Source organism: Myotis davidii, unplaced genomic scaffold (genome assembly GCF_000327345.1).
Source record: "Myotis davidii unplaced genomic scaffold, ASM32734v1 scaffold38, whole genome shotgun sequence".
NCBI lineage: Eukaryota > Metazoa > Chordata > Mammalia > Chiroptera > Vespertilionidae > Myotis > Myotis davidii.
The window spans coordinates 5,851,196-5,875,798 of record NW_006291383.1 but is presented as its reverse complement, the minus strand read 5'-3'; the positions used below and the strand labels follow the sequence as shown (position 1 = coordinate 5,875,798).

At 38.7% G+C, this 24,603-nt stretch overlaps 1 protein-coding gene and 1 long non-coding RNA gene across 4 annotated transcripts in view; one reads left to right on the top strand and one right to left on the bottom strand.

The window, feature by feature from the left end:
* The window catches only part of PHF20 (PHD finger protein 20), a 132,472-nt gene that overhangs the window by 49,015 nt on the left and 58,854 nt on the right, over window positions 1–24,603 (top strand). For all 3 annotated transcript variants that reach the window (XM_006764538.2, XM_006764537.2, XM_015564460.1), the window contains 7 exons: window positions 5,437–5,608; window positions 7,007–7,091; window positions 12,092–12,171; window positions 15,720–16,104; window positions 19,857–19,970; window positions 20,694–20,882; window positions 21,391–21,570. In XM_006764538.2, the coding sequence (XP_006764601.1) occupies window positions 20,816–20,882; window positions 21,391–21,570 (247 nt within the window). In that variant the 5' untranslated portion in view covers window positions 5,437–5,608; window positions 7,007–7,091; window positions 12,092–12,171; ... (1 more) ...; window positions 19,857–19,970; window positions 20,694–20,815. The remainder of the gene's footprint in view (window positions 1–5,436; window positions 5,609–7,006; window positions 7,092–12,091; window positions 12,172–15,719; window positions 16,105–19,856; window positions 19,971–20,693; window positions 20,883–21,390; window positions 21,571–24,603) is intronic.
* LOC107183214 lies at window positions 1,736–24,211 on the bottom strand. Its single transcript, XR_001514005.1, has 3 exons — window positions 24,201–24,211; window positions 15,364–15,370; window positions 1,736–1,813 (listed from the first exon to the last, which is right to left on the bottom strand). It is a non-coding gene; the product is annotated as an uncharacterized LOC107183214 (long non-coding RNA).

The following is a 24,603-nucleotide window of genomic DNA, read 5'->3' as shown; positions in this document are numbered from 1 at the left end:
TCTTGGGCCTTCTCTTGAATTTCTGGGTCTGTCTGGCCCAGCTGCAGTTTTTTAGGTAATTTTCAGATTGCAAAGGGCCAGGGCATTCATAGGCAAAAGCTTCTGCTACAGCTTGGGTGGGGTGGGGTCTCAGGGAATCAACAGGGTGGAGCAAGCAGCTATGGCTGATCCTCAACCCTGCCCTAAGGGGCTCCAAGTCTCAGTGTCCTGGTAATCCCTGCACACACCCCCGAGAGAAGGACACCCTCGAGTTCCGAGTTCTGCCCGCTGCCAGACCAGTCTCTCCCTGTATGAGTCTGGGTCCCCAGAGACTCACCCGTACCTGGAGTTCAGAGCAGTCGGGGGCTTGTGACTCCTTCCCGATTCAAAAAGACAGCCGTGTCCTCAGTTGCCAGCCCCTGCCGTGTGCACCTCCGTACCTCTGCACTTCCGCACCTTCTCTGAGTCTCAGTGTGCTTTTCTCTTTCCTTCTAGTTGTAGAATTTTCACTCAGCCAGCCTTCCTGTGGTTCTGGATGATGTCTGTTTTGTCTTTTAGTTGTATTTTTGAATTTGTTGTGGGAGGCAGCAATTTCCGGTGTTTACCTATGCTGCCATCTTGGTTTCTCTCGATTCCATTATTTTTTTAAAAAAATTATACACATTCTATTCTTGTCTCCTCTTTTGTTAATCTTGTTGCATCTTCTCCAGCTCCCCTATGGTTGTCCAGATATTTAGATTGAATCTGGTAAAACTAATATTTTTGTAGGTAAAAAATAGTAGATTATCAGCAGTTTCGTGTGGTTCACTGTAATAGTTTTAAAGCTTATTTGGTTCATGTGTCTTGTTTTCCTCAAGGGCAGGGGCTAGAACACCGTTCCTTTCAAGACCTGGAATTGATTGGCCCAAAGTCACTTAATAAGTTCTGTTGACTGATGATTTGAGCTGTTCTCAGGGCAACTAGCAATTGTGTTTCACCAAGTCTTATTGGGTTGATCTTTTTTTTTTTCCTAGAGTAAAAGCCTCTTAACTTCAATACTATAAATGCCAAAAAAATTTAATTAACTCTAAAAAGCCCCCCCCTTCCCTACCTTCCCTCTGAGGTTCAACATTACCGGGTTGATCTCTAAGATCAACTGTCTCTGTTCTCTGAAATGCAGTTGGGCTTCTTCATCCTCCATGAGTGACTTGCATCATTGTCCCACTTTAGAGAAGTAGAGAGAACCACTTTCTCCTTAGGAGACCTTGCTGACCCCTTGGTTACTGTTGATCCTCCTAGAGAGTTTTGTATAGTCTGCAGAGAGTGTGCTGCCTGTGCACTGTGAGGTTTTTTTGAGCCAGGAAGAAGCTTTAGGCTAGCTAAGAGCCCAGAGATCCTTCAGACTCTGTGCAGTAGAGTTGCTAGCCTACGAAGTTGGAATTGATTCTATGGATCCAGCCTTGGCTGAGTAGCTCAATTGGTTAGAGCAGCGGTTCTCAATCTGTGGATCGTGACCCCTTTGGGGATTGAACGACCTTTTCACAGGGGTCGCCTAAGACCATCGGAAAACACATATATAATTACATATTGTTTTTGTGATTAATCACTATGCTTTAATTATGTTCAATTTGTAACAATGAAATTGGGGGTCACCACAACATGAGGAGCTGTATTAAAGGGTCTCGGCATTAGGAAGGTTGAGAACCACTGGGTTAGAGCATTGTCCCAATACGCCAAGGTTGTGGGTTTGATTCCCCAGTAAGGGCACATAGAACAGCGGTTGCCAGCTGGTGGTCCATGGACTGCTGGTGGTCCATGAGGGTTGAAAGGTTGGCGACTGCTGACATAGAAGACACTGACCAGTGCAAGTTCAAAAGAACTTGGGGTTTGTCCTGAGGTTGCCAACTTTTTATTTTGCCAAATAAGGATATTTAAAATAAGTGTATAATTATATACTTTTTATAGTTAATACATGCTCATGGTACATTCAAAACATAGAAAAGGTTATACATTGAATAAAATGAGTCTCATACTTCCTCTTCAGTTTCTTAACTATCCAGTTCCCCTCCCTAGAGGCAAACCGGGTTGCTTGATCATCCTTCCAGAGATAGCCCACACAGTTAAAACAAGTAAAAATGTATTGGTAGCTTACCATTCCCCCAAAGAAATAGTAGTGCATTCATACCGTTTTGAATCGATTCCCCCTTCCACTTTTCTTAGAAACCTTTTAAAATCAGTACATAGAGAGCTGCCTAATTTTTTTAAATGGCTGCATAATATTAGTTAGTACCCTCATTTAATTAAAACCAGTTACCATTGTTTTAATAAAAATATATTTAACTACCAGGAAGTTAGGAAGATGTTATTTTTGTATAAAGAAAAATTCTGTAAATTATATAAATTTAATTCTGTGAAAAATAAATTTTATGCATTGGCCCAAAGACCTGTGATAGTAAACCATTAAAGAAAGGGCTTTGAATAGGAGTGTTAAGGCAGGTTGTGTTGTTTTAGGGAAGCTCACTAGTCTCTGGTAGGCTAAATGAATAATATAGCAGGAGAAATATAATTGAGATATCCATGTCCTTCTCCCTATTTTATAGAGAGGAAACCTCTTTCATCTCCCACAATTGTACTACTCAGTTCATCAGATCTTACAGTTAGCTGTTCTGCTGTCAAGACATCTTGTATTTATATCAACTTTATGTCAGTTGGATTGGAGTACGGAGACTAGTTTCAGAGCTGTTTAATCCCCTCTGTTAATATTTTTTGAGCAATTAATATATGGTTGTACTATTAGGAATTTTAAAAAGCATATCCTTTTAGTCCTGTGTGAGAAATACTCACATGAAGTGATTGATGGGGGCCTAAATTTGGACAGTGACTGAAATTGAAATGGTAGCTGGAGTTTGAGAGCCTTTGGATTGGAGAATTGACAGGACGTGTGACCTTGGGGAAGAATAGGAAGAGTTGCATGCATATGCTGAACATTTATAGAATGCCCAGTACTTGCAGCCTACTGTGATAGATTAACATCCTCAAACTGCTTTAAAGGATACTAGTGTAATATTGAAGAGGACATAGCATACAGACACAAGCAGCAGGCCTATTCATTTAGGTAGCACTTATTTATTAGTACAGCGATGCTAGATACAGGAAAGGAAATGATGCAAATCCAAGTTGCAAGGAGAAAATACTGGTAGAATCTAAATTTTCTCAACCTAGAATAGCAATCTGATTAAGAGAACAATTGCATGCAATATTTTTTATTTTTATTTTTAACCATTTATTTTTGGAATGAGCAATACATTTATGTGGTTGAAAAATGAAAAAGTATTAAAAGATAAACGACAAAAAGTCTCCCTTTCACTTTTGCCCTTTCCATACGTAGTTCCTCCCTTGTATCCATCAGGTTTAAATGCTGGAAACAGAAACCACTCTGGGTACTTTAACCACAAAAGGGTTTAACACAAGAAATTGGGTACTTTTAAATTGTTGGGTTGGAGGAGTAAGGCCCAAGGGGGCTCCCTTAAATTATCAGTCTGAGGGACCCACCACTGAAACTGTGATCTGGAGGTCAGGAAGTTACTACTGTTACTGCCACCCTTCCACCACTGCTGCTTGACCGACTCAGGAAGCTAGTGACTAGACATTGCTACTACAGACTAGCAAATCAGTATCATCTGGGAGCTTGTTTAAATATCTTAGGCCCAGCGCCACCTACTGAATCAGAATCTGCATTTTATAATTTTTTATAAATATATTTTTATTGATTTCAAAGAGGATGGGAGAGGGTGAGAGAGAGAATCATCGATTGGTTGCCTCCTGCACCCCTACACCGGGATCAAGCCCACAACCTGGGCATGTGCCCTGACCGACCGGGAATTGAACCGTGACCTCCTGGTTCATAGGTCCACACACAACCACTGAACCATGCTGGCTGGGCCTGATTACAAGGAAGTATGAGAAGCCTTGCACTGGAGCTTTAGATCTGGCCACTATAGGTTGCCTCTAAATCCATGGTCTCCATCACCTTGATTGCCAATTTTTTAATGTTTTATTGATTTTAGAGAGAGAGGAAGGGAGATCGGGGGAGAGAGAGGACCATCAGTTGCCTGTCCCCTGTATGCCAATGGAGCCTGCAACCCAGTCATGTGCCCTGACCGGGAATTGAACTGGTGACCTCTTGATGCATTTGGTGTGTGGGATGACACTCAACCAATTGAGCCACACCAGCCAGGCTTGATTGCCAATTGTAAGGGAGTCAGGGAAATGTAGTTATTGGTTTTCCCAAATCTCAGTCTAGAAGAGGAGTAGAAAAGAGATTGGATGAGTTCATCTACTGAACTGACCATATTTATACAAGTAACCATTATTAGTTTCTTGTGTATCTTCCTAACTATTTTATGTATATTTAAGCATAAATGAATATATTTATTTTTCATTTAAAAAATAGTAATAACTTATCATACACAGTATTCTGTACCTTGCTCTTTTCATTTAATATTTCATCTTGTGAGAGCTTTCTGTGTCATGACAGAACCATCTTGTTCTTTTTAACAACTGCATGGTATTCCACTTTATGAATTGCAAAATTCTTAAAATTGAGACTGTCTCACCCTATCTGATTTGGCTTAGTGGATAGAGTGTCAGCCTGTGGACTGAAGAGTCCTGGATTCTGGTCAAGGGCACATGCCTGGGCTGTGGGCTTGATCCCCAGTAGGGGGCGTGCAGGAGGCAGCGGATCAATGACTCTCATTATTGATGTTTCTAGCTCTCTCTCTCTCCTTCCCTTCCTGAAATCAATACAAATATATATATATATTTAAATACATTTTATTGATTTTTTAGAGAGGAAGGGAGAGGGATAGAGAGCTAGAAACATCGACGAGAGAGAAACATCAATCAGCTGCCTCCTGCACACCCCCTACTGGGGATGTGCCCACAACCAAGGGACATGCCCTTGACCGGAATCGAACCTGGGACCCTCGAGTCTGCAGGCCACTACTCTGTCCACTGAGCCAAACCAGTTAGGGCAATACAAATATATTTTTAAAAAAATTGAGACTGACTAATACAGTCTGGTTGCATGATCATTCTAATTTATTGGTACATGTGAAATGTAATCTAGTTATTAAATGTTTACTTCCTATTTCTTTTGTGCCCAGGTCTTGTGTATCTGGCATCTTGTTTAATTTGCATTAGAGTCCAGTGTGCTGTGTATCCTTCCTCCACTTCACATAAGGGGACAAGGTTAATTTAATACTAGTTCATATGTTAGGCATATCAAGGTTGGGATTTGAACTCCATGCCTCTTAGCCTTCATAATTTGTGATTGGACACCATTATGTAGAGCCTCTAAATGATGGTTTTATTTAGTACTTCGATAACCTATCCCTTTGGAAAGAGATTTGGAAGGGTACTGTTTTAGATATTTTGGGTGGGTATTTATAGGCATTTCAATTTTCTTTTCTGACTTAGGTATCCAGCTCACATAGAAGATATTGATTACGAAGAAGGAAAAGTACTTATCCATTTCAAGCGTTGGAACCATCGTTACGATGAGTGGTTCTGCTGGGACAGTCCTTATTTACGCCCTTTAGAAAAAATACAGCTGAGAAAAGAAGGCTTACATGAAGAGGAAGGATCTTCTGTGAGTAACAGATCTGGGAAGTTCTGTAATGAGCTGGATCAAAACCAATGAGCTGGATCAGTAGCAGCTAGGGATAATTTTTTATTTGGGCCTGTAGTTGCAACCCTGAGATCCCCAGGGAATATGGGGCTCTTGAAGAATCCCAGTTGTCATCTGCTTGAATGATGATATTGATGGGACAGCTCATAGACTAACTTTGTTGAAACTTCACTGATGATAAACGGGGACCTTAAGTCTCTTTTACACCACTGTATACCTTTGGTTCATTTATTAAGCTGATCTATTGTTTGAGCATGTATTAAGCAATCATTCCATGTGAAGTACTATGTTAGCTTCATATTAAGGTCTTTTAAAAAAATACATTCTTTTAGATATTTTAGAGAGGAAGGGAGAGGGAGAGAGGCATAGAAACATTTATGAGAAAGAAACACTAATTAGCTGCCTTCTGCACAGCTACCCGCTACTGGGGGTTAAGCCCACAACCCAGGTATGTGTCCTGACTGGAATTGAACCAGTGATCTCTCAGTACATGGGACAACGCTCAACTAACTGAGCCATACTGGCTGGGCCATATCAAGGTCTTTTATAAGCCCTTGAAAAACTTGGACTTGACTAGACTCTGTTTTTGTTAAATTTCATCATTATGCTTGGTGCTTTCACTGACTTCAGAATGAAGGATGAGGTATTAGTTTTGAGTTTTTAAAAAAAGATATTTAGGCAGAGATCCTGCTGCCTTTGGATCTGACTCAGCCCTGGATTGTTTTCCATTTTAACCTGGACCAGGGAACTTGAACCCTTGCTAAGGTGTCACCACTGGGTACACTGGCTCTTGGATCTCCAAGGCAGTGCAAAGTCAGCAACTTCCTGAGGCCACCCAGCAGGAGCTACACTCCCCCTCCCCATTTAGAATTGTTCACTGTTGTCCAATTTAATTGCTCAATATTTATTCTATAAAACACATCAGTGCAAACTGTCTACTGGGAAAAGAGTATGAAATACTAAAGGTGAATGGGTATTCCTTTGGCAAATGTCCCTTTCAACATGTGGGTTTAGGTGGCATGAATGTTTCTTCCTTCAAAATGAAGTAGCCTCCTTCCTTCTAGCTTGTATACTGGGTATATTCCCTGATGATCCTGAGCTCTTAGAGTCACTATCGGGTAGGATAGGGTTATCATTAGTGCTATGCTGCATTGCCCACATCTCCTAGGATGGGAAAAGTCTTGTGTCAGCCCTTTTGTTTTGATTCCTAGTGCTAAACAGTGAAATATCTTCCTTCATCCCAGTAGCCATCTCCCTTTCCCACTCTTGTGAATTCCAACCTTTTATGAATTCTGGTACCATATGTGTCCTGTGAAACTGGATTAGTAACAGGATCTTTTTTTTTTTAATGTTTTTTAGGAATTTCAAATAAACGAGCAAGTCCTTGCTTGCTGGTCTGATTGTCGCTTTTATCCAGCCAAAGTCACCGCTGTTAACAAGGATGGTAAGGCATTTGAGTTGTAATATTAATGACTTAGAGGGGAGTTTTATATATATTAGGGTTTGATATGTTTTCAGTATGTATTTATTGGTTAGGAATCCTATCTCTTCAAGTTAATCATTGTGTCAGGAGTTAGGAAGATATTAAAAATGGAGAGAAAGCTGGGTTAAATAGGGGAGTTTGATTCATTGCTTTCAAAATTTTAGTCATTATTTTCTAAAATAGTCATGGTTCATCTGTCACTCTGCTGGGAAGTATATAGATTCTTGCTGTCTAGGAGTTCCTAGTATAACAAAGTAAGTCCCTAATATTCCTTTTGCTTACTTGTGAATAGCCTAAAAGTGAAGTGAACGCCAACAAACATTTCTTTAAAAAAATTTTTTTTGAAAGCTCTTTAATCTTTTATTTTTCTTTTTTAAAAAAATTCTTTGTTGATCGTGTTACAAACATTTCTTAAAAATGTGCTTTGTGGATGTAAGGTAATTAAAGATGGTCTGTAATGTCAGAGTTGCTAGTTGAAATTGGGATGCTCCGATTTAGAGCACTGAGTTGGGATGCCTTTGCCGGAGTTTAGAACATCTGAGGAGTCAGGACAAGGACTATGCCCATAGAGGTTCATTTTGCTAGTACAAAGGCAAGAGGAGAGAGATAGTATGTATTGTCAGCATCCTGACATTCAGTCAACAGACTCTGGGTTCAAGTGATATATTTTTTTAGCATTTTCTATCAGGATATTTATGATTTGTCCATGATCTCTGTAATTAATATTTAGGGTGGTCAGGCCTCTTGTACTACTGTTATGGGTGACTGTAAGGCCAAATTGACTTTTCATTCCATGAAGTTATTACTCTGCCAAATGCTGAACCTTGGGCTGATCAAGAAGTTTTTAACATGTGAATAGGGTGAAATGATAAAAAAAAAAGAATATTCATTTCCATGAAGCAGAATTTTTAGTTTCTATGTTGCTACATTTACCACCTCCCCCCCACACCCTGCCAGCTCTTAGAACATTGTGGGTTAATAGATGTAGGTTTATTTATGTGTCAGATATACATTATCCTTAAAGCACAGCCCTCAGGCCTCCAAAGCAGGGTTATATCTTCTAAGTTGCACAAGCAATTACTAATCCTCTAGTTTATGATTAAGAATTTTTGGGTAGTTCCTTGTTTCCTTAAATTACATTTATAAGCTTGTGTTCAAAATAAAATCCCATTACTATTTTTCATATGTATCACATTAACCTAAAAACTTACTAATTTTTTGTTGTTGTTAAGCCTCCATTGATCTCTAGAGAGAGTGGAAGGTAGGGAAGGAGAGAAAGAGCTGGAGAGATAGAAACATCGATGTAAGAGAGAAACATAGATTGGTTGCCTCCCACACTGACTGGGCCCTGGGATCGAACCTTCAACCCAGGTACATGACCGGGAATCAAACTCGAGACCCTTTGATGTAACCATTGAACCACACCAGCCAGGGCCTAAAAACTTATTTTAAAAGGAAGCTGATATGTTATTAAACTGCCTCAGATCCTTTTAGTAAAAGACATAGTTTATGTTTTTAGTCTCGTTTTCAAGATTAATAATTTTTTCTGCTTTCACTGTATTTAAATCATGATATGAAATACAGATGTTCTTCACGTACATAGATGTGTTCTTGAAAGTCTGTTATGTTGACTTATGCTGATCAAGTCATATTTCCCCCCAAAATAATATCCATTTAAGTGTTTTCCCTTTGGCTTATTGGCTGCCCCTTAGGTCAAATGAAAGTTGTGGGTAGTAACATGGGTAACTCTGTAGGTCGGAGATTGTTAGCAGAAAGGAAGCAACATAACATATCTCTTTTGTTTCAGTGATGTCTCAGAGTCACGTGGAGGACAGAAATGGGGCGAAAAAGATTGGATGAGGTAGCGGCAAAGGAGGAGCAGATTGAGGAAGAGGCGTTCGGGAACTCTGGGAGCTGTCTCACAGAGGGGTGGGGGGTGTCTTGATGGAGCCAATTAAAGGCATTAGGAACCTACTTGCATCTAATATTTGGAGGGCTCAGAGCTTGGCATCATAGATTAAAAAAAAAAAAAAGACCTAGATCAAGGCAGAATGGGGTGTTGAGATAGAGCCACCAGGAGGAGGCGCAGGGCAAGAGCAGATAGTGCAGATAAATCATAAGGGGAATGGGAAGGGACCCTTGGCTACAGTTAATAATGTTCTTTTTTGTGGAGGTGGGTCTGAAGTCTTTTTTTTTAAGTGTTTTTATTTTTATTCAACTATAAGCAAACAGCAGAATTAATACAACATTCAGCAGGTCCAGGCTGGCTTTTGTTTTAACAATGAACAGCTTAACAGGCACAGACTGGAGGATTTCTGATAACCTGTCATCCAGCCCTGCAGCCCATCTAACTGGCTGTTGGTCAATAGGAAAGCGACTCTCCCTATTGCTTTTTCCATTACTGCTTTTTAAAGGAGCTAGAGCAGGATACTGATACCTAGTAACCAATCTGAGATGTAACATATTGGGGGTTAGTGGACATGCCAACTTCTGGTTGTCTGGTGAGAGACAGGGCTGTGAAAACACATCTCAGAATATGCTATCATGCACAATTCTGGGTTTTGGCTTGGTCCCCTGACTGGAGATTGAACTCTCAACCTTGGCATATCAGACGATGTCTAACCAACTGGAGCTACCTAGCCAGGTCTGAAGTCTCTTGAAATGATCGTTTAAGAGCTAGAAGTCATTGGCCATATTGTTAGCCGTGGTTAATTAAGATTTTAAATGTCTTTTAAACTGGGGCTTTACAAGTTGTTTTTAAAAATCTTTTCAGTTTATTTCCTCCATGAACTAAAATAATAGGAGAAGAGAGTCTTGAGGCAGTTATTCCTAAACCAGTCACTTGCTGCCCTAATATATAGGTTTTATAAGCTGTGAATACTGTCCAGTAAATTTTAGTTGAAGGACATTGAAAATGAGTGGTATTTCTGCCAGAACCTGTTTTTCCTAGTTCTTGAATTTGAAGTCCTATATTATGCTGCTATCCTTACTGGTTCTTTTTTTTTTTTTTTCCCTCTTCCCCTTACTGGTTCTCGGGAGAAGGGAAATCCTGATTAGCGGAACCAGTTGGGTGTTATTATCGCCATACTGTAGATTGTAAGGGAAAGCCTTTGTGGGAGCTCAGATTTTTTAAGATGAGATAATGACCCGTAGGTGCTGCCTTTGTGTTAGGTTTTATCTGTGGGAGCTGGTATACAGTTTCTAGTTCATCAGGATTCATTCCAGCAATTGCAAGATTGGAAGAGACAGTGGTGGGCTCTACTCCCTCTTTCACTGGTATTTTCTGACCTGCCTCAGTTTCATCTGTAGCAGGGGCCACCACAGCTTAATGGCACTGTTAGTAGAAGCTCTGCTGGCAGGGTGCCCTTTTATTTCTTATAGAACTCATTCTGAATTGTTGGTGTTGCCAGGCGGAGGCCAAGGATATAGTGAAGCCAAATGCTATAGATTCATCTTTGGTAGGCTTGGTCTGGTTTTCTTGCCACTGTTAACCTCCCTGGTGGTTTTGGTGAGGCTATTTATTGACTGAGCAGGCTGGTGGGCGGGCTCTAGCCAGAGTGGAGAGCAACAGCTTCTGGCATTGGGAATCTGACATGATTGAATTACCAATAACTAGCAACTTTAGAGTTTCTTGAGGGAGTTAGTTATTTAGCCCTTGGAAACTGGGGAGGGCAATGCCATATTATTTAGTTATTTCATCTGGAATTGTTCTTTGGCAATGGTAATTAAGCATCATTTAGTGTGAAGGCTGCCACACCTGGTAGCCTTGTAGACCCTGGGTCTGTGTTGTGGTAAAAGACAGGATTCTGGTTCCAGGGACTCTTTGTTTGGAAGCCATCTCTGGTGAGTTGATCTCAGCTCTTTGCTGGGGCTGCCCAGCTCCCCTTTTTCATGCTGCGGATGGCAGAACCATTTGTCTGTCAGGGCTTTATGCTCCCAGCCTTGGGGAAACTGAAAGTAGGTTCACATTTATAACAAAATGAGGAATTGTTTCTTCCTGTTGATCTGTGATTCTCTAACTTGAGTGAGCAGGCTAATCAGGTTCCTCTTCCTTAAAGTTAAATGCATTTTCTTAGGTTATGTTTCTGCCTTACCCTCCCTCCTAGTCAATCTCTTTGATCCTATGTCTGAAGTCTGTATTTATAACAGGAGATCCTGTGGAAACGGTCTTATTTCTAGAGTCTCTTGTTGAAGCTGTTACTATTTTTTGTTTTCTTTATGCTGTAACTGATTGTACATTTGAAATGCAGGGATGTTGGGACTATGTGAACAGCTTTGCACAGAGATAAAAGGAAGGTTTAGACCTACATATGCAAGTGCTAGCTTGGCTTTTATCTTCTATGATGGGAAGGGGTTGGTGCTTTTATTTTTATTAATTCTCATCCAAGGATATTTTTTCCATTGATTTTAGAGAGAGAGTAAAAGGGAGAGATTGGGGTGGGGGAGAATGGAGGGTGGGGTGGAATAAAAGAGAAACATCGATGTGAGAGAGGCACATTGATTGGTTGCCTCCCATACATGCCTCAAGCAGAGCTGGGGTTGAGCCTGCAACCAAGGGTACATGCCTTTGACCGGAATCGGACCCGGGACTCTTCAGTCCCTGTGCCACGCTCTATCCACTAAGCCAAACCAGCTAGGGCCCCTATCCCAATACACACAAGGCTGGGCCTCAGATTCTTAATTGTTTTACTGCTCTTTGTTCTTGGTTTAAATTTAATGCAACTTTTATTTTAATGAAGCATCAGAAGAGTGAATTGTTTTTGATAGATCTTTATCTGTATAGATGAAAAGAAAGGCATACTATTATCTTAGACATAGGTAAGGCATTCTTAAAGAAATTTTTAATTTCCATAAGTTTGTTATAGTATTGTGGTAGGAGCTCCCGTGTATTTATGCTTTGAAAAGTTGTGTCACTTTCATGAAACTGCAAGTTAAAATCATGATATCTTCTTGAATTCTAGGTACTTACACTGTGAAATTTTATGATGGAGTAGTTCAGACTGTCAAACATATTCATGTCAAAGCTTTTTCCAAAGATCAGGTGAGATATGTGGTTTTGTGCTTTGTGGTATGAATAATACTAACATTATAGTTTTGTTTCTCAAATAAAGACATTACCTTTGTTTATGATGGCAAAGTTTTTATTTCCTCCATCTGACACAATTTCACCAGGAAGCAAGGTGCACATTTTCAGAAATTGTAAATATTAGTCTCTCTCTGCCATTTTCTTTCTTTCTTTTTTTTTAAAGATATTTTTATTGATTTCAGAGAGGAAGGGAGATGGAGGTAGAAACATCAATGATAAAGAGAGATATCATAATATTTTTTAAAAAATATATTTTATTGACTTTCCACAGAGAGGAAGGGAGAGAGACAGAGAGCCAGAAACATCGATGGGAGAGAAACATCGATCAGCCACCTCCTGCACACCCCCCAATGGGGATGCGCCCGCAACCCAGGCACATGCCCTTGACCGGAATCGAACCTGGGACCCTTCAGTCCGCAGGCCGACGCTCTATCCACTGAGCCAAACCGGTTTCGGCCTGCCATTTTCTTTTAACATAGATTCTTTTTTTTCAAAAGTGCCAAGTACTTGGATACCATTACCTGTTAATCTGTTTTCCTTATCTTTTCATTAAAGTGTCTAGTTATTATTCTTTATTTTCTCTTCATGTGTCCTGCCCCCGGCACAGGAAACTTCCTGTACTGCTTGAGGAGATCTAGAGTTTGTTTTCTCCTTGTCTAACTTTATCTTTAAGTTCAGGACCATGACATGGTGGTTACAGAGCTACAGTTTGGCATGGATTTGGCAGTCACCTATGCTAGATGTGCCTGCATTGAAAATTTTATTTCCTGTCCCAGGCATGTATTTGCCTGAGCATAGGACCTGCTTTTGATGTTGGAAATACGGTGTGCACAGATATGGGCCATCTAGAAGTGTTGCCTAATTTCTTCATAATTTTTTTCCATTTTGTCTTCTTTATGTTTTCATGAAGTAGTTGAGGGGAAAGAGATCAAAAGTTGGATATTGATGTTTTTAAAAACTGATTATTACTATTACTCACCTGTTTGGTGGTTCTTGATGTGACAATATTTTGTGATGCTGGAACCTGTTGTATTTTTTCTTATGATGATCAAATGCTTCTCATCACAAATTTTTGTAAATTCTTTTATACATATATTTAGCAATTTCAAAGGATCATGATAAATGATGTGTTTAAAGGTAACCTAACAACGTTTTGGCCTTTTGATGATTTTCTGCTTCAGAAAATTGACAAAATTATAAGGCTTTACCCCTGAAGATGTTTTCTCTTTGATAACTTGCCCCGTAGAGCTACACAGTATTCTAAAACATTATCTTGGTGTTCTTTGACAGTTTTTGTGTGCAGTTCATGGAATGAGTTAATATAGATAGAGGACCATATTAAGAACTTGCCCAGAATTGTCAGATTGTGTTCAGAACCTCCCCAAGTGGAAATTCAGTGCTCCAGAAAACAAACGTTCAGCTGTTTATTCTGCTCTACTCAATAAACTAATTGATAGGCTGTTGGTGCTTTGGCTTGGAGTTGGGCACCTTATCCAGTATGAATTTATGGGTGCTTCAGTTTTCAATTTCCACATGCCTCTGAGTGTCTCACCTTATCTCAGACTTGGCGGGTGGTCAAACACAGGCCTGTGGCACCTATTTACTTGTGTTTTTCCCCCAAGAGTACATATAATTTGGATAAATGACTTCTTAGCTCTTTTTGACCCTATTAATCTAAGGTTCTGTAATGGCCATTTATAAAGCAAAAGTTCTTTTAAAAAATCTAACAATTTTTAAAGCGTTTTTCATATATATTAGAACAGATTGAGATTTCTTTTGTAGGACCACACTGTCTCAAAGTTTTGATAAGCTATATTTTAGGAACATTTATATATTTTTTGAAGTGTAAAAAAAGTTTGCTATAGAAAGTTAAGAAAGTACAGAAAAGCACAAAGAAAGTAAAAACTGTAAGTCTATCATCTAGATATAATTACTGTTAATTATTAACATTTTGATGTATATCCTGTGTTTTTTGTTAAATATTTATGTGTATACATATTTCTTTTCAAAATTGGAGTCATATAGTATATTACTGTACTATAACTTGCTCTTTTCTTTTAATAAAATAACATTTCCCAAGTTTCTTTTTAAAAAAGTTAATATATTGTTATTGATATCAGAGAGGAAAGGAGAGATAGAAACATAAATGATGAGAGAGAATCATTGATCGTATGCCTCCTGTATACCCCCTACTGGGGATCGAGCCTGCAACCTGGGCATGTGCCCAGACAGTAACTTCCTGGTTCATGGGTCGATGCTCAACCACTGAGCCACACTGGCCGGGCTTCCCAAGTTTCTTAATTCTGTATGTGAATACGGCTTTTAATGGCTATAATATAGTATTTTATAAGATGTGTATATCCTTCCTTGTGTAACCAATTCCCTAATGATCATGTTAGGATATTTGTAAATCTGGATGTACAAGTCTGATTATTCTGTTAGCAAATTTTATTTCTAGGAATTCATTCTAGTTCAAAAGTATAAAACTAAGTCTTTTGACCTGAATTGCCTGCCGCCCACTTGAGCCCTCACCCTCCCGCCCCGCAAGCTGGGTACACCAATTTATATTTCTGCCAGCAGTTATTGAGGGATGCTTGTTCTCAAACCTGGCTGCTTTCAGAAAATTTTGTGGACTTGAAAAAATATTTCCTTCTAAGTTCTAACCTCAGGGATTCTCCTTGTTTATTATTGTTCCCTATGGGACAAATTAAACTTTTACTCAGTGAGTATTTTAGGCACTCCTCCTGCTTCTGACAAAGGTCTGTGTACTTAGTGGGTGCTTAGATGCTGGGGCTCCCATATGAATATGATATGGTAGAGATTGAGGTCTTGGAAGAGAGATACATATACAAATAAACTTAATTATAGTTTTGGAAACTTCAGAGCTGGCTTTATTATGAGACATTCATAATAAATTAAAGGTGATTTTTAAAGAAAGTAATTTAGGAGGAAAGTAACTTCCTCCTGATAGATAAAAACTCAGTAACTAACTCAAGAATACAGACGGTGGCTTGTTGGACTGAGCACAGCCTTTACCCAGTAGAGGAAGCAAAGACTCTGTTTCTGGGTTGGAAAATCTTTACAACTTTCCTTTCTGCCTCTAGTTATCAGTATGGGTTCTACTCTACACAGGGAATCAGCATCCACTGGCACACTAAGCCGGGCCTCTGAGAGGCCCTGGGTCAGTGTAATCATGCTTGGGATGAGGCATTTTCTTAGAAAGATTGCTTTCCACCAGAGGTTCCTGTGGTAGTTATCTGTCCCTTTATTTTCTAGTGACTTATTAATCTTAAGGGAACTAAAGACCATTGTTTTCTTTAAATTTAGGATTGGTTCTCAAGCCTCAGATTATGGTTAGATATTTTTAGTGGTAACCATTATGTGACTTGGCATTATGTCCTTTTAATTTCTGTATTTATCTTCATAAGTTTGCAAAGAACTATCTGGTTTTATATTTGCTCGTAATCACAAAGTGTGTTTCATCGCTATTTTGCTCATTTTAGAATATTGTGGGTAACGCTAGGCCTAAAGAAACAGATCACAAAAGTCTTTCATCATCTGATAAACGAGAGAAGTTTAAAGAGCAGAGAAAAGTCACAGTCAGCCTGAAGAAAGACAAAGAAGACAAAGCCTTAAAGACAGAAAAGCGAACCAAGCATCCTGATAAAGAAGGAAAATTAATCTGTTCTGAAAAGGGAAAGGTGTCAGAGAAAAGCCTTCCCAAGAACGAGAAGGAAGATAAGGAGAACATTTCAGAAAATGACAGAGAGTACTCTGGAGATGCTCAAGTGGATAAGAAACCTGAAAATGACATTGTGAAGAGTCCACAAGAAAACTTGAGGGAGCCAAAAAGAAAACGAGGCAGACCCCCTTCCATAGCTCCTACTGGTGAGTTTCCCAAGTGGGCTCTGCAAGGACAATGCCAGTGTTTTTCTGTGGCCCTATGTGGTTCTTTATCACTTCTATACATCAATCCTTCATTTTTGTGGCTGACTTTGAATTGTTCTATGATCTGAAAACAAGTCATGTCCCTGAAGCTGGATTTTAAGAGAGAAATGTATCTAGATGAACATAAGTTGGGAAACATGGCAGAGATTGAGCTGCTGAGGGGTACATAATTGCCCTCTAGATACTTCAGCTTTTATGATAAAACCTAATAAGCTAAGGCTTTTTACTAGTGCCTATTTAAATGATCTCAGTTTAAGTGAGCTTAATAGAACCTGGGATCAGGAAATACAGTTTTTATGAGAGACAAGAAAGAGGAAAGGAGACGTAAAATAGGTGTGGGCATCTGAAGGAAATTTACTGAAGGAAATGGTGCCAAAGACCTAGAAATGCATGGGTGCAGTTGAAATTGAGTTCTCTGGAGAGTGATTATTGATTGAAAAATTTCACAGTCTAAATAAAAAGCTGAGATGGCTAATTGGTAAGAGTCAAGGTTAAAGGATACAGACTTAGAAAAGAATGTGCAGTTGTTAAATGAAATTGAAATTTGGAATTTTTCTAGAATAACCCAGAATGAAACACACCCTGAATTTCTTCCTAAGTCAAACACTTCCCTAGATCGAGTCAATGGCATGAAGAATTCCCAAAAGATCTCTAAACAGAATGCCTATGATTATCTGGCAGTGGTCTTCAGATATTCTGGCTTGCATATTCTCTACATGAATATTGAAAAACTATCAATCCCCTAGGACAGTGGTCGGCAAACTGCGGCTTGTGAGCCACATGGGGCTCTGAGCTGCAGTTTGCCGACCACTGCCCTAGGACATTTGAAAGTGATACCTACTTTTTCTCCCAAGTTTGAAAGTTGCAAAAGATATATAAATGTTATTTTCATCAAAATTGTGGAACTACAGAATTAGTTCTTTCATTGTTTCCAAAGCTAGTTCTGTCAATCCAGACTGTTACATCAGACTTAATTTCTGTGGCAAAAAGTCCACCTTAATTTACTTAAAATAAATGCATTAGTCATCATTCCCAGTAGACCTTCTCACATCTGAGTTCTAATTTTAAGATAGAGAATTAGGTGGATTGATTTCTTCCCAGATGAAATAAGGCACATTTTCCTTTAGTGGTTGTAACTGGGTTTTGTCTTCAAAAGCTGAGCATGCTGGAATTGTCTCTAGACAAATCTAGGGCCTAGACCTGTGCTGTCCAGTATGGTAGCTGCTGGCCCGTGTGGCTAGTGAGCACTTGAAATGTAGCTAGTCTGAATTGAAATGTGCTGTAACTGGATTTCAAAAACTTAGTACAAGAAATCCCACAAGAATGTAAAATATCTCAATTTTTTATATTGGTTACATGTTGAAATAATTTTGGATGCATTGGGTTAAATAAAATATATTCTTGAAATCATTTTCACTTTTTTCTTTAACTTCTTAATGTAACGACTAAAATTTTTAAATTTACATACATGGCTTGCATTTTGTGGCTCTCATTATATTTCTGTTGGACAGCACCGGCCTAAATTCACTGGCTTTCTCAACAGCGTTCCGGGAGAGAATTAAACTCTAATACCCAAGGTATCCATGATCTGTAATGAATTGACTTATCTCCTGTGCATTTCAAATGGTACTAGTTATAAACTACCCTTGGGAGAATTGAAAAAAATAACCTGTGTATTTGGTGTTCAAATGAGGAATCCTAGTTGAGAATGTAGAGGTTTTAAACCTGGACAGTGTGTCATGTAGAATGAGTGAGAGACAGGTGTTTTTATGTAAATGGGAGAAGTGGAAAAGGTGAACTGGCAGAAATCAAATGTCTCCCTTCTCAGTTTAGGAAAGAGTATGTAAACATGGGAACTGAGTGTTGTGAAACTGATTCTTCTTTAGCTATTCATGCTCTGGCTTGTACTCTCTGGAAAGTATGTATTGGGGTAATTGCTCTTCAGCTTGCAGACTTCTCTCAGATAAAAAAAAAAGCCATCCAATTTATTGCTTTTATTTTGTAAGTGTAGGATTTCATACCAGTTAGAATCAATTTCGTATTTTCCAAGCTTACTGTTAACACTTGCCTTCCTTCCTAGTCAGAATCTCTGGAGCAGGGTTTGGGAATGTGAAATGTTAAACAACCTTCCCAGATGATTCTTACTGTAAGAAAGTTTGGGAAACACTGAAGTTCAATGTAGTCAGCCCCAGTTTGTATATGGTATCAAAGTGAAGAATACTTGCCATATAGCTTATAATATAGTTCATTTCCCCTTTAAAAATTGCTTGGAATAAGTTTATTGACTCAGTGGAGCCTTGAGCTCTCTATATTATAGACTTGATTGGGACAGCATCTGAGCTATTTAAGGAGAGTTGTTTGTGTTTAATCTGGAATGTGTGTGACCTCCAAGATCCCTCCACTTGGAACAAAATAACGTTGGTACATTGGGAAAGTTGAACACAGGAAGAGCCAAGGAGTTCAGCACTCTCATCTTGTTTGCTTCCTCAGAGCTCAGCCTTGTCTCTTGTTTGGCCATCTGAGATGGCACATCTGAAGCTACTGGCGTTAGATGAGTCTTCTCTCCCCTCCCTCTACCCTCCTTTCCTTTCCTCTTCGCTTCTAATTTCTTTCCTTTCCTCCTTCCTTTTTATCCTCTCTCCTTTTAACCTTCATCAGTCCCCTTAGCCCTGCCTTCTCTCCAACACTTCCCAATTTCTTACCTTTTGTTTTTTCTTCTACTTACCTTTTGGAATTTTATCTTTCCTGATTGGGGAAGAGCTTCTTAAGTATTAGATTTAAAAATAAAGACTACTCTCAGAGGGTTTAGTGTTTGCACTGCTAAATCATGTCACTGGATTTGCTAGTGATCAGCAGTCTGTCCTGGAACTTTGACTGTCAAATAGAATAGCCTCCTGATATTTTTCTGGAATTGTTTTTAGAGGTTATAAATTTTGACATTCTTTTTAGTCTCTCAAAACTAGGATCAATGCCAAGCTAACTAATTTAGCAAGTAGCGATGGAAAACAATCAAGCTGTGCTTCCAGGGTTCACATTTTATGAATCAGCCTGCATGGTAGATTTTCAGAATATTGGATAAGTCAAGTTTTGATTAAAAGATTTGATGCTGTGCCCTGGCTGGGTAGCTCAGTTGGTTAGAGCATCTTGCTGATACACCAAGGTTGTGGGTTCGATCCCTGGTCAGGGCATGTACAAGAATCAACCAATGAATGCATGAATAAGTGGAACAACAAATTGGTGTTTCTTTCTCTCTCCTTCTTCCTCTCTCTCTCTAAGAATCAGTAAATAAAAAAATAAAAAAGACTTGATGTAATAAAAATGACTTTAATATTGCTCTTGCACTTTCATATTTTAAAGCAGTCATATTGGGATATAGTGTTTTAAAGAGAGGGTTTCAGGACAGAAGTATATGACTAGAGCTGGGTCATGAATGTCCCAGCACCTCCAAGGAAATAATTTCTCACCCATTTCAACCCTCCCCCACCCATCTTTAGCTTAAGTAAGAATGCTCCTTGGTCTGTTTGTCATGCAAGGGTGTGTGTGTGTGTGTGTGTGTGTGTGTGTGTGTGTGTGTGTGTGTGGGTTGTGTGTGTGTGTGTGTGTGTGATATTTATACCTAACAATGAGGATTGGAGCACTCAATCCTCATTGTAATTACATTCCTTGTTTGTGTGGTTTTATTTACATTGTAGCTGTGGATTCAAACTCTCAAACTTTGCAACCAATAACATTGGAATTGAGAAGACGAAAAATATCAAAAGGAAGTGAAGTTCCATTAAAACGTCCTCGGCTTGACAAAAATTCATGTGAGTCTTCAGTCTGTGTATGTGTGCTTAGAACTTGGCTTCAGTTGGGTTAGCCTCCTCCGTATCCATGTTTCCCCTATGCCCTATAGGCTCAAAGATGTGTCCTTGATTGTAGGATCTAATGTGAGTGGGATGTGGTTGGATCAAAAGGAGTTTTGCTAGAAGAAAAATAAATCTCAAAGCATGAACTCCATTAATGTTGGGTTTAGTGATGTCATTTCCATACCCATAAACTACATTTGATTTGAATTCCACTGGAAATTTAATGACTTAGGAAGGGATGGATTTCATATGCTGAGTGAAACTTTAAAAATACTATTTATTGATTAAAAAAAAATCCTGTTGGCTCCAAAAATGATTTGTGATGGCTCTAAGGCTCTATAAACCTTATTGACTTTGAAAGTCAGTACATAGACTTTTATGGTAGAAAGCTCCAACATAGAACTTAGTTGTTAAGATTGGGACATGACATTAAGATTGGGACATAATGTTGGCACATATATGTAGACTATGAATCCTTAAATAAAGGAAGTTCTATCCTGGCAGAGTGACTGTGCCTTTACTTATAGCCATAAACCAAGGAGGAATATTTCCTTTAATCACTGGTCTAATATTCCAGAAGTCTCTGTAAAGCCCTTATGGAGGACAGCCAGCTTAGAAATCTGTAGTAGCAGAGTTATTTCTTCAGGTCTCTTGACTATAACTCTCTTTAATGGTTTATAGCCCAGGAAAAGTCAAAAAACTATCCAGAAAACACTGACAAAGACTTATCAAGGAGACGGTCCTCCAGGCTGTCCACAAATGGGACCCATGAGATCTTAGATCCAGACTTGGTTGTATCAGATATGGTTGATACAGTTAATACTGACTCTTTGCAAAATACATCATCCAGTTCCAAGGAGTCTGAAGAAGGTAAGTCAAATTCTGTTAAGGAATTGTATTCCCAACCTGATGCTTGTCCTGTGTGAACCAATCTAAATCTTTGGTACTACCTTCCACAAGTTTTAGATGGTCTTGAAATCAAGTTATTGAATGGGCTGCAGTGTTTTTTATTGTTCTTCACTGATAACTTTTTGAGATTGGTTTTCCTTATATACATCTGAATATTGGGTTGGATGTACAATGCTTGAAGAGCCCTGCCCTCCTCTCTCTGTCTTTCTGATGCCATCTCATTCCAGTGCCTGTGCTTTGTTAGTTAATGCTTCTGACAAGTCCTCCCTTCACTGTAGCTTCTTATTAGCCTTTTTGAGGTGCTCCAGCCCTGGCTATATGTGCTAGAGCCTGTGAATCTATTCTTTTATGCTATGAGATGAATGGCTTCCTGTAAAAAGTTCCTGGTTTTCTTAGTCTGTTGAAGTACTTTTGATACCCAGATTATATACATGTATATGCTTCCCATATACTTTTTTTTTCCTTCCAGGTCAGTTGAAATCTCCTTTGGAAGCTGGCCAGATCTCATCTGCACTAACTTGCCACTCCCTGGGGGATGGATTGGGGGTTACAGACTTGGAGTTGAACTGCAAGTCAATGGGAGAAAACGCTATGAAAACAGAACCGGCTTCTCTCCTTACTGAGTTTCAAGAGATTTCTACTGTGGCAGGTTCATATTCAGAGTTAACATAATTCTCTCCTAATATATACTTTTGATTGTGAAGTATAATTAATGGGTTTTTCTAACCTTTTATTAATATTCCCTTATTTTAATGTTATATCTTTTCATTTCTCATATTGCTAGCTTGTGTTTTCTCTTTTCTTGATTAGTATGATTAGGGGTTATCAGTTTTGTTTGATAGTTTCAAAGAACCAACCTATTTTTCTCTATTTGTCTTTTTAAGGTGTCATTGATTTCTGTTTTGACCTTAATTGTTTTCAGAGTTATACATTTTCCACTAAGCACTGCTTTGGCTGCATCCTACACATTTTGTTACGTTCTATTTTCATTTTCATTCAATTCAAATATCTTGTGACTTATTTGTTTTCCATGGGTTACTTAGGGCATGCGTTTCATTTCTAAGTAATGGGGTTTTTAAAGAAACTTGCTGTTATTGATTTCTAATGTAATTCCATTGTGGTCAGAGAATGTACTCTGTCAATTTTGCTTCATGTATTTTGAAGTTCTGTTAATAGGTGCATACATATTAATAATTGTTATGTCCTCCTGATTAATTGCCCCCGTGTAATATGAAATATCACTTTGTTTTTGATAATAGCATTTGACTTGAAGTTTGATATTAGTGCAGAGGTACTTACTGTATGCCTGGTATATTGAACACTTTCTGTTAACATAAGTGTGTTTTTAAATTCAAAGTGTGTCTTTTATAGTTAGAATATAGTCAAGTTTTGCTTTTAACTACAATGTTTAGTCTATTTACATTAAGTATAATTTTTAAAAATACATATATTTTATTGATTTTTTACAGAGAGGAAGGGAGAGGGATAGAGAGTCAGGAACATTGATGAGAGAGAAGCATTGATCAGCTGCCTCCTGCACACACCCTACTGGGGATGGGCCCGCAACCAAGGTACATGCCCTTGATCGGAATTGAAACTGGGACCCTTCAGTCTCCAGGCTGATGCTTTATACACTGAGCCAAACCAGCTAGGGCTAAGTATAATTATTGATATGGTTGTTTTTAGTTCTACTATTGGCTTTTTATTTTCTGTTTATCCTCTCTGATTTGTTCTTTTCTGTTTGTTTGTTTTTTAGGTTAATTGAATATTTTTTCAGAATTCCATTGTAATTTATCTATTAGCTTTCACTTCTTAGCATTTGTTTTAGAAGTTACTCTAGGGATTATGACATATATCCTTAACTTTTCACAATTTAATTAATATTGAATCACTTTATATAAAATGTTGTATAGTTCCATTTACCCCCCTTTATGCTGTAGTTGTCATATGAATTTTATCTACACATACTACAAAATTCACAGTATAATATTATAATTTTTGCTGTAAGCAATTATATATTTTAAAGAAGACAAACGAGATAGTCTTATTTATGTACATGGTTATTACTATTTTCAGTGTCTTTCTTTCTTCCTAAAGATTTCTTTCAGCCTGAAAAATTTCCTTTAGTTTTTCTTGTAATACAGGTTTCCTGTTGACAGATTGTGTTGATTTTTGTTTATCTGAACATGACTTGATTTAACTTTCATTCTTGAAGGATATTTTCACTGGGTATAAGATTGTGGGTTTACAGGTTTTTTTGAAGTACTTTAAAGATGTTATTCATTGTCCTCTGGCCTCTATTATTTCTGAAGGGCAGTTAGTGATCATTTATATCAATGTTTCCTTGTTTGTAATGTGTTGTTTCCCTTTTTAGCTACTTTCAAGATTTTTCTCTTTATCTTTGTTTTTCAGCAGTTTGACTTGTTTAGGTTTGTTTTATTTTGTACTTTGTGTGTGTGTGTGTGTGTGTGTGTGTGTGTTTAGCAGTTTGACTTGTTTAGGTTTGTTTTATTTTTGTACTTTGTGTGTGTGTGTGTGTGTGTGTGTGTTTAGCAGTTTGACTTGTTTAGGTTTGTTTTATTTTTGTACTCAACCTGCTTGACTTTCATTTGAGCCTGATCATCAAATTTGAGCCATTATTTTTATGAATTTTTTTTAAAATATATTTTTTTTATTGATTTTTTACAGAGAGGAAGGGAGAGAGATAGAGAGTTAGAAACCACGATGAGAGAGAAACATCGATCAGCTGCCTCCTGCACATCTCCCACTGGGGATGCGCCCACAACCCAGGCACATGCCCCCGACCGGGATCGAACCCGGGACCCCCCAGTCCGCAGGCCAACGCTCTATCCACTGAGCCAAACTGGTTTCGGCTATGAATTTTTTTTTTTCTGTTATTCTCTCTGTCTTCTACCTTGTGAATTTACATTAGACTTTTGTAAATATGCTATGTTAGACCTCTGGTTAACGTAGCAGAATAGCTCTTTAAAAATAGTGTACTCAGGTATTTACTACTGGATCATCCATGGTTCTATAGGTTGGTTTTTTTGTTCCACTGTGTCAGAGTGTTGTGCCTTAGTCTCATGGATGCAAGTGATCTCGCTTTTCTTGTTGAGTCTCCTCTCTGTGGCAGAGATCCTCTCCTCCCAGCCTTCTTTTCTGTCATGTGGGGGAAATTACTAGAATTAATGTACAAATGAGATGGAAATTTAATCTCGGAGCTTAGTTGTCTGCTTTGGTAGGGAGAGCTCTAGATGAGTGGTCGCCAACCTTTTGGACCTCACGGACCACCAGTGGTCCGCGGACTAACGGTTGGCGACCCCTGCTCTAGATGACAGCTATATATCCCTTATAACTCAGCAGACTAAGCTCTTAATTATGTTGCTTTAAAGGTGGAAATTGAAAATGAATTATTTCTATACCACTAGAAAATAGGCTGTGTAGATGAGAGGAGTGAGGAGCTTAGGTTAGAGGCTAAATCCAGTGCCTGTGTTTTCTTGTTGTTGATCCTCACCCGAGGATATTTTTTCATTGATTTTTTTTTTCTTTCTTTCTTTTTTTTTTTTTAAGAGAAAGTGGAGGGGTGGAGGAATGGGGAGAGAAACATTGATGTGAGAGAGACACATTGATTGGTTGCCTCCCGCATATTTCCTGACCGGGGCCAGGGGTTGAACCTGCAGCC